The sequence below is a fragment of the Mytilus edulis genome, chromosome 12 (genome assembly GCF_963676685.1).
Source record: "Mytilus edulis chromosome 12, xbMytEdul2.2, whole genome shotgun sequence".
Taxonomy (NCBI): Eukaryota; Metazoa; Mollusca; class Bivalvia; order Mytilida; family Mytilidae; genus Mytilus; species Mytilus edulis.
In genome coordinates this window covers 46,905,471-46,916,636 of record NC_092355.1, presented here as the reverse complement: position 1 = coordinate 46,916,636, position 11,166 = coordinate 46,905,471, and the positions used below count along the sequence as shown (strand labels likewise).

The 11,166-nt window shown below is 32.0% G+C and overlaps 1 protein-coding gene across 1 annotated transcript in view; it reads left to right on the top strand.

Moving 5' to 3' along the window:
* The first annotated feature begins 1,093 nt into the window (after positions 1 to 1,093).
* LOC139498626 (fibril-forming collagen alpha chain-like) overlaps positions 1,094 to 11,166 on the top strand; it is a 30,017-nt gene continuing 19,944 nt past the window's right edge. The window contains exons 1-4 of the mRNA XM_071287101.1: positions 1,094 to 1,248; positions 2,179 to 2,219; positions 3,319 to 3,355; positions 6,842 to 7,138. Of these exons, the coding sequence (XP_071143202.1) occupies positions 1,182 to 1,248; positions 2,179 to 2,219; positions 3,319 to 3,355; positions 6,842 to 7,138 (442 nt within the window). The 5' untranslated portion in view covers positions 1,094 to 1,181. The remainder of the gene's footprint in view (positions 1,249 to 2,178; positions 2,220 to 3,318; positions 3,356 to 6,841; positions 7,139 to 11,166) is intronic.

Below are 11,166 nucleotides of genomic sequence, written 5' to 3'. Positions count from 1 at the left end.
GTCAATTTAATATTCGGGACTTTATAATTTGATAAAACAAATTTATTTAAAGTTAAGTATTAGAAGAAACATGATTCCATAGCCACCATAGTTCATTATTTTTTTACTTGAAAAGAATGAATGCAAAAAGGGATTCCTTTACCATATCATTGTAACATGTGTAGAGCACAAATGCCAATTGTGTTGTCAAAATAAAACTAATGCATTATTTTCATACTTTTATTTTCAAATACAGTATAAATATTGTAGTAAAATAACGTTCGAATTTCAACATACCCTTGTTTCAAGTTACCCTTTATTAAAAGTACTAAAAATCAGAGTTATCTGGCTTCATGTTTTGCCTATTGCTACATAATGAAAACTCAATAAAATAAAATAACACAGACATAAAAAAAAACTACATATATGCAGCTTAATGTTTTCTTTTATGTTACTATACAGACACCGCTGAAATTGTGTGTCTGGGTGTGTCAATGATTGTTTTTATCGTATTGCATTTTGGAATTGTGTTACACTTAGATTGTCATGATTGAAATCCTAGGAAATGTGATTTTAATAATGGAGAAGGTACTGGTACCAACTTAAGTACTAATCATATCTATTTTTAAATATCGAAGTCTTTTAGCCAATGTGTTTTGATAATCATTTGATTTTGCCATTTTAATAGGGACTTTCCGTTTTGAATTTTCCTTAGAGTTCAGTATTTTTGTGATTTTACTTTTTTTGTTCATTTTACTTTTAAAACAGACCCTTCGCAATTAAGATTCTTTCAGTGCATCATCACTTGCATCTTTTGAACAAATTTTGACAAATAGAAAATATGTTAAACTTATTGTGCAAAGGGAGATTACCGTTTTAGGAAAGATGTTTTCCCTGTAAGTGCCCTAATAAGGTAATTTATTTTTTCATTATTTGTTGGCTAAGTAGAGATATTTTGAAAAACTGGTGCTAACTGAAAATTAATTGTATATTCTTGATAGCAGCCACTTAGAAATGGTTTGACTGATTCATGAAACATAACTTTTAATAAATGATAATTATATATTCATTTTGTTGATTATTTGTAAATATAGGATTACAGATGTATTGAACACTTAAGCAACAACAGCATTCAATTAATTTATTTGTATAAATACTTTTACGTCGACGCCATATGCACAAAGACAGGCACCACCATTACCATGGACAACTTGGTGCGGTGGTTGATTGTTTTAGTAGTGGAGACCATGGTCTGTACGGAAGCACTTGGTAAGTTCCATCTGTTTTCATCTGAGTGAAATGTTGCGATCCCCTAAAATATAAGATATAAATTATCAGAACATTTCAATGACGTTGAAAAGTAACTGTATTATACACAATACATCGAGACAAAATATGAAAAAGTTTTTTTTCTTTCAAAACATTGTAGTTAATACTCAAATAATAAATTTGACTCTGTTAAAGATATATTCATGACATGACATACAATGTTACAATTTACGGTTACATATGCATTCCTCATGGATACCAGGATTACAATTTAGTACGTCAGACTCGTCTACCATAGACGTTTCAGTGATGATCAAACAAAAAAGACAAACTAAAGTTAATCAAACAGGTGAAGAGCAATGAAGACCCCAAATTTCGAAAGGTTTTGTCAAAAACAGTTAAGGTTATCTATGCCTGATGTAGATATCAAGTTTGTTTAGCAGTTTATTTATAATTATGGACATAGCGTTCATAATGTATGTCAACACGGCAGTGCATATGTAAGAAACTGTCGATTAATTTTAGGTTTTACGGTACTAAAATAAAGTTTACATTAATGCCAATAAAAGAAACTTTCTACTTATATCAAAATTAAAATTGTCATTACTTTGCCACTTCCTAAAACAAAATCAATTTTGAGTCGTTTATGTTTTTTATGGTGGCGTCATTAGGATTAATTACAAATCAAACATGATATAATACAAATTCTGATCTATGCGTAAAACTCATGTTTGACTTTTAGTTGTCGATTTTTCATTTTGTATCCCCATGTTAGCATTATTAAATGTTAAAGTCTAGAATGTACATCTGAAGATATGAATTGCTCACTTTAACGGTGTTATAGAAATTGAAATAGCTGGATCATTTTATCAAATTAAAGAAAAGATACTTAACTTTGTTCATCAAAATGATGCATTATTTCTTCTCCAGATCTCGGAAGAGTTGCCCGTAATAATCAAGGAAAAGTACAGGTACATTATCTATCTATAATAATGATCGTTTACTTATGTTTACCTATGTGTTTATCATTCTCCTGTTGTAAACTTCCTTTTTGAAAATCTGTATGCCCGTTTCGGATGTTTGTTCATCGTATATGTTTTTACATGGACTATACTTGTGTCCCTATAATGGCAGAATTATTTTTGTATTGTCATGAATCCTCTGTATAACCAGTACATTTGCAATACAATGGTGTTACCTGTATGATATATTTCATTATATATATAGTGCATCTTACCGCTTTTAAATTAGAGGTTTCGTATTCGCAAATCGCTTATTTCCTTTATACTTTATCCTTTCATTGATCAAAGATTTGACATGACTATCTGTATATATCCATATAGTTAGCCAAAAGTAGGTAACCGATGTTCAGGTCTGTACAGTCGAATAGGAAGATTAATTTCAAGGTTACAAATACAAATCAAAGGATTTGCATCAACTCCGAATAAAAAGAGACCGGTTGCGTTTACAAAATAAGATTCGCCTGCTGTGTATGCATAACCAATCAAGCAAAACCAAGTTTCAGTCAAACTGTCAAAATTTCGAATGTTACAAAATCAGAAAAACGATACATCAGACGGCTAATCTGGAATATGAAGATCTAGGACCATAAAACATTTTGTTATTCAGTACATCGTATAATTTCAGTGTGCACAACATGTATTTCTGGAATAATTGTCATCAGATTTACTTAATACCAACAAATTCGGAAACCCCATTTCTTACACGCTAAATATATTTATAGCCAGTTATACAAAGCTATTCCTAATGAGTGATAAATAATAAAAGTATAGAAGTACATTGAGATACCTAAACGACATGTGTCCTCGCTTAGTACGAAGGTCGTGTTATTCTGTTTGTTTATCTATCTGTATAGGGTTCATGAGATTTTAAATGATTTCTGTATATAAATATATGTATATATATATAGTGTAATGTTTGGTCCAGTGAATTACCCATAGCTGCAGAAAATTCTATGAAAACTTTCCTTCTGTATTTCTAAGCTGAAATCTTATATCAATGTGTTATGTGAAGCGTGTAAAATTAATTTTCTGTCCTTCTGTCCTACAGGGAGACAATATACTAAAACGTGAAAAGAGACAGACTGGTTAGTATTTATTCGTACTGATATCTACGCTTTAAAGTATCATTTATAAATTATTTGTTTGGGTATTTTATGTGTTAGTATTGTTACTTTTTGGCGAAGTCCAAACCAGCTTAAAGAATGGTGATGTCGGTTGGGCGGTCAGACGGGAAAAGTGGGCACTTTGTTCGTGAAATAAACTCCTCCTACAATATTTATAAAGATCCCTGAAACTTCACAGAAAGATTGTAAACAATAAGTGAGAATTTTGCATCTTCTATCATAGAATTGTTTGAGAAATATTGCCAGGCGTTATTCATTTTCAGCAAAAATAATGAATGACAGTACCAGTTTTGTGTAATGAACGTATCCTACAGTTTTCAATCGAAGAAACTGCGCAGAGTGATTGAAAACATGATGAAGTAGGACACTTACTATTATGTAACATAATCATTTTGATTATTTTTTTTCAAACTTTTGGAACTACTAGCAAACAAAAACAAAAGAAAGAAACAAATTTTATCTAAACCCCAGATCTTTGGAACAACACAGTGAGTTTGCAGACCTTTTGTGGTTGTGTACCTTCTATTATTGCGTTAGTTAAATATTTTAACCACTTTTTTGCATTTCATAATTAAATATACCCGGCATTCAAATGCTCGCTATATAGCATTCTCCATTGTTAAAGAAACAATCAGTGCAATCCAGCCATTTTAGTCTCTGATCCATTACTTATGACAGAAAAGTCAGGTAAACAACATTTTCATTTCATTTCGCGTGCATATAGAATACAATAAAATATGTTGCCTAAGAAAGTCACGGATAAATGGCGTTTCTTAGTATCTCTCAGGAATTCTCTACTAATGGTTTTTAATGTGTGATAAGTTGTTACTCAAAAAAAAATGGAGGTCAAGATAAAAATTGATTTTTTTTTCTTTTACCATTCAGGAGTTATGGTTCTTGCTACATTAAAAAAATGGCACTTTATTCGTTCCATTGAATAACTTATGAAGCACTTAACTAATGCTTATAAAATTTAATATGTTGTCAATGATGAAAAAATGGAGATCAAGTCTGGTATCAATGACTTTTTCAGTCCAAGATTTATGATTATTGATGGATTAAAAATTGCCACGTTATGTAGTCTCTGTGCAATGAACCATCCAACCAAATTTTTAATGCTGTCACTGATGACAACATGGAGATCAAGTTTGGTATCAATGACTTTATGCTGTAATCCTGCAATAAATTATAAATTGGTTTTGATCATTGTTGAATGCCGTAAGGTGACCTTTATTTGTTTAATCCGCTTCTCTTGAACTATGCTCTCGGATAGTTGTCCCATTGTCAATCATGTCATGTCTTTTTATTTTGATAGTTCTTCCTACAATGTTATATTTCTATTGTATATTTCAAAATAATGGCATCCAAAATGCCTTCAAAATATTTACCTGAAAACTAAAATTCCGGAATATTACAATTTGTTATACTTTAACATCTATGTCATTATTTCTGACGAAAGAATGTGTTCCAGAACAGGAGACAATAAAAGTTTTACCTGCAAAACTTGCTCTTGCTAGGCTATGAGGAAGGGGGATGACGGTATCAATTCACAAGTACTATGGTTGCAATTTCATTGATTATCAGAGTGTCTCGATATACTTGCTTTCTCTTAACAATAATAGATCATAAATGGACTATGACAACCCTTACATTATGTTTGGTTTAGTCCTGTTCTGATTTTGCATCTTACAAATGCGAATTAATTAGTTTGTGTTTTAAAAAGGACAAACCTGGCCACATTAAAATACAGTGTGTGCTATTCTACTTGTTGTTTCTCATAAATGTGTCCGCCTATACAGGATTTTATAGAAAACATCTGATATTCTGATATTTTTATATTATTATAATTTTCCTCGGACTTCTATCATCGTAGAAAAATTTAGCGATACCTGCTTACGTTCTTCATATTTTAAACATTCGCTATTTATCGCGATATCTTACTTGTCCACTCACCAAAGAAATGAAACTCTATATATATTTACTTCATATTTATTTTATTAAGCTTATCAATTTATATTTCTATAGTATGCCTTAATTGTATATGTGTATTCCATTTGTATTTTTCACAAGTTTGTTTAGTTTGCAGACACTATTGATTTAAATTTAAATTTGAATTAAGCCCTCTTTTTAGCTCACCTGGCCCAAAGGGCCAAGTGAGCTTTTCTCATCACTTGGCGTCCGGCGTCCGTCGTCGTCCGTCGTCGTTAGCTTTTACAAAAATCTTCTCCTCTGAAACTACTGGGCCAAATTGAACCAAACTTGGCCACAATCATCATTAGAGTATCTAATTTAAAAAATGTGTGGCGTGACCCGGTCAACCAACCAAGATGGCCGCCACGGCTAAAAATAGAACATAGGGGTAAAATGCAGTTTTTGGATTATAACTCAAAAAAACAAAACATTTAGAGGAAATATGACATGGAGTAAAATGTTTATCAGGTCAAGATCTATCTGCCCTGAAATTTTCAGATGAATCGGTCAAGACGTTGTTGGGTTGCTGCCCCTGAATTGGTAATTTTGAGGAAATTTTGCTGTTTTTGGTTATTATCTTGAATATTATTATAGATAGAGATAAACAGTAAACAGCAATAATGTTCATCAAAGTAAGATTTACAAATAAGTCAACATGACCGAAATGTTCAGTTGACCCCTTTAGGAGTTATTGCCCTTTATAGTCAATTTTTAACCATTTTTCGTAAATCTTAGTTATCTTTTACAAAAATCTTCTCCTCTGAAACAACTCGGCCAAATTGATTCAAATTTGCCCACAATCATCTTTGGGGTATCTTGTTTGAAAAATGTGTCCGATGACCTGGCCATCCAACTAAGATGGCCACCACGGCTAAAAATAGAACAGGGGTAAAATGTAGATTTTGGCTTATAACTCTGAAACCAAATCATTTAGAGCAAAACTGACAAGGAGTTAAATTGTTAATCAAGTCAATATATATCTGCCCTGAAATATTCAAATGAATTGGACAACCGGTTGTTGGGTTGCTGCCCTCCAACTGGTAATTTTTAAAGAAATTTTGCCGTTTTTGGTTATTATCTTGAATACTATTATAGATAGCGATAAACTGTAAACAGCGATAATGTTCAGCAAAGTAAGATCTACAAATAAGTCAACATGACCTAAATGGTCAATTGACCCCATAAGGAGTTATTGCCCTTTATAGTCAATTTTTAACCATTTTTCATTAATTTGGTAAATTTATGTAAATTTTTACCAAGTATTTTTCTCTGTTACTAATGGGCAAAGTTCATTATAGATATTATTGTAAGAAGCAAGAACGTTCAGTAAAGTAAGAACTTCAAACACATCACCATCACCAAAATACAATTTTGTCATGAATCCGTTTGTGTCCTTTGTTTAATATGCACATAGACCAAGGTGAGCGACACAGGCTCTTTAGAGCCTCTAGTTTCAAATGTATATTGTCTTTTTAGTGGCAAGCACATTTTTCCAAAGGCACTGTCAGGGTGATACAGTCGTTCCAACGTGTGATCAAACGAAAGGACTTAGTATATACATTCTGGAAGCCTGGTATGGTGGAGTAGGTTGTGATCCACCTTTTAGCTATTTTGACACAGCTTCGGCCCCATGTGGGACTGATGTTACAGATACAGTAGCAGGATTATGTGATAATTTATTCGAGTGCATGGTTTTTATTGACGATGCAACATTCGGGCCGACTGGCTGTTCACCCGGGCAAGATATGGATTTGTTCTTGGAATACGACTGCGGTAAGTGCAAATTAAGTGATCCGTATTCAACGTATAATATCACCTTATGGGTCCGAACAATGTAGTAACGTAATATGTTAATTGTCACATATGCTTATGAATTTTAGAAGTTATTTCAAAGTGATGTAATCTTTAATACTTATTATTAAGAACCTACTTCCATTTGTCTATAAAACAACCAATGCAAACGATAACAACTTGTTTTTATAAAGGAACGTAACACAACTACTTACCGTGTATTGAAATAAACCCTACCTACATACCTTTTATATAAGATATACACGGTATCCACGCTTTTGCTTTTAACCAATTGTATTCGTAGAAATATATAGGAGGTAAGATACTAGTGTATGATAGATTGTTTGCTATTCACCTGTCAAATATTAATAAGTATATGATAGATTGTTTGTTTCATACCCATTGAATAGCAGTATATGATAGATTGTTTGTTTCATACCCGTCGAAAATCATTATATGATAGATTGTTTGCAATACACTTGTTGAATACTTGTTTATGATAGATTGTTTGTTTTATACCCGTCGAATATTAGTATATGATAGATTGTTTGTTTTATATCCGTCAATTAACAGTATATGATAGATTGTTTGTATTATACCCGTCGAATACTAGTATATGATAAATTGTATGTTTTATACCCGTCAAATATTAGTATATGATAGATTGTTTGTTTTATACCCGTCAAATATCAGTATTTGATAGTTCGTTTCATATTCGTCAATTAACAGTATATGATAGATTGTTTGTATTATCCCCGTCGAATACTAGTATATGATAAATTGTATGTTTTATACCCGTCAAATATTAGTATATGATAGATTGTTTGTTTTATACCCGTCAATATGAGTATATGATAGATGGTTTGTTTTATACCCGTCAAATATCAGTATTTGATAAATTGTTTGTTTTATACCAGTCAAATATCAGTATATGATAGATTGTTTGTTTTATACCCAGCAAATATCAGTATATAATAGATGGTTTGTTTTATACCCGTCAAATATCAGTATATGATAGATTGTTTGTTTTATACCCGTCAAATATCAGCATATGATATATTGTTTGCTTTATACCCGTCAAATATCAGTATATGATAGATTGTTTGTTTTATATCCGTCAAATATCAGTATATGATAGATTGTTTGTTTTATACCTGTCGAATATCAGTATATGATAGATTGTTTGCTATGACAGCGTGCACACAGTTGACGGCAACTGTCAAATGCGCTTTTAAAAGTAGCTTTATATAACCGTGTTTAACATATATCTTACTAGTATATAGGAAGATTTTTTATGATAAAATGATGAAAGCTAGCCATAATAAAATCCACATTATTAAAAGGTTATCAAATTTAAATTCATAAAATACGAAACGAACATGGATAAAGTGGCAAAAATATGTTAAACATTTTGACCTGAAATTTGTACAAGATCATGACGTCATACGATCTTCACCTAAAATAGAATAAAAATCGGCCATGGTGGATGAGTCTTGAATGTAGTTTGTTATGTGTTGGAAGTGGTAATTTGAAGGGATTAATATTCGAAAATGGAAGAATCGGTTAAAAAATATGTAATTGCTATTTTCTTATTTCGAAATGATATATGATAAATTGTTTGCTATATTGCCTATATACCCGTCGAATACTTATAGATTGTTTCATAAACGTATTGTTAGTAATATTTCATGCATATCTGAGATGAAATTATGTTCAAACTACATTTTTTACTATGTTTTAATGTAAGTAAAGTGAAACATAAAAAAAAGTAATGCAGTTTTGATTGGTAAAGAAAGGTCGCTCTTGATTCTGGATAAACCTTTTGGCAAATTGTCACCAGCTCACGTGTAAGGCGAACGTTAGAAGTAGAGGATCCGGTTTTACTAGAAGGATGTCGAGAAGGCGATGGTTCTTAGTCTTGGTCCTAATCTGCTTATGTAACGTTGCTTCAACTGCCCTAGACCTAGTCAGTAAACAATTAAAACATAAAGTTTGCCAGTGCATTTGGTCAACTGACTCGGGATTCCAGTCTTTAAGTTCATGTCTACATATTTTTATTTTGAAAACAAAACTTGACAGTACAAAATTATTACGAGAAACTGAAATTGAGGTATCATAAACATGTTTAATCCCGCCGCATTTTTTTGCGCCTGTCCCAAGTCAGAAGCCTCTAGCCTTTGTTAGTCTTGTATTATTTTTAATTTTAGTTTCTTGTGTACAGTTTGGAGTCTAGTATGGCGTTCATTATCACTGAACTAGTATATATATTTGTTTAGGGGCCAGCTGAAGGACGCCTCCGGGTGCGGGAATTTTTCGCTGCATTGAAGACCTGTTGGTGACCTTCTGTTGTTGTCTATTCTATGGTCGGGTTGTTGTCTTTTTGACACATTCCCCATTTCCATTCTCAATTTTACAGTTTCTGAATTTTAAAGGTTAACAACTTTGACATGTTTCAATCGTTTTAATTGAATGAGTGAAATAATAAGTTAATGGCTGACTAATATATATACCTCTGTCATCATAATAAAGTAAAATTTGCTCTTCGTCTTGCAACCTTCTTTGTTCAGTTAATATAGAACAGTATTTAAAATTTGATCTGAGCCAGAAGTCAGAGATATAAACCAAACACAAAAAATCCGAATGCAATAACTTTGTATTAATTGTAGCAAATCATCAATGAATATCGCCATGATAGCTAAAAGTAAACAAATCATTTTAAAATCATTTCATATGATATTGTAAGTAAACATATCATAATGAAATCACACCAGATTAGCTTACAGAGTTAAACAAATCTATTTTCGATTCATTCAATACAATATACTTAGTAAACAAATCATAAAGGAATCACGCAAAAACAGAAAGAAATTATTTACAAATCATACAATTGAAAGAAATAACCAAGAATTGCTACTGAGATATCATGGCACCAAATCGCCTTGCACTATGCCCGACGCTTAACCACTCGACCACCTAGGCTCTAAAAACAAAGTTTTCGGTGACCCCTTCCCCGTCAGTTTTTAACTAGCGTCGTAACACAGTACATGATATATATATGGCATGAAGGTGTAATATTTACAGATGAGCTCAATTATAAACGGTAGAGGATATTACAAGTTAATGAACGATGCAGTCGAAGAAATAATTATAGTATACGTACGTCTGAACCAGTGACAACTCCACGACAGATAGAAATAATTATATTATACGTACGTCTGAACCAGTGACAACCCCACGACAGATAGAAATAATTATATTATAAGTACGTCAGAACCAGTGACAACTCCACGACAGATAGAAATAATTATATTAAACGTACGTCTGAACCAATTACAACTCCACGACAGATAGAAATAATTATATTATAAGTACGTTTGAACCAGTGACAACTCCACGACAGATAGAAATAATTATATTATACGTACGTCTGAACCAGTGACAACTACACGACAGATAGAAATAATTATATTATACTTACGTCTGAACCAGTGACAACCCCACGACAGATAGAAATAATTATATTATAAGTACGTCTGAACCAGTGACAACCCCACGACAGATTTCATCCATCGGATCACCAGTGATGGCGATACAAGGATGAAAACATGTTCTGTATATATAATTTGTCTAAATAACAGCTCAACAATGTAAGATCTGTAAATTTGCAGAAGCAATTAATTTGTTCTTTCCTGACCTGGATTCGAACTCATGATTCTGATTCATCGTGGTACCAATTCGTTCAGTAATAATTTCAAGATGGCAAATATTGTCTAAAAGAATAATTTCGTAAAGTAATTAGAACAATTATTCGGGTAAGATAATGAAGATAAGAAAATATGATCATGATGATACTAGTATTTGGAACGAAACATAACAAACTGTGTATCACATAAAACTGAATAAATCGGTATTCCAAGTGTTAAACTAAAAAATGTACCACAATTTAGTCGTCCTATTGAAAACAATTATCACACCCTTAAATGAATTCACAATGATAAATATATACACAA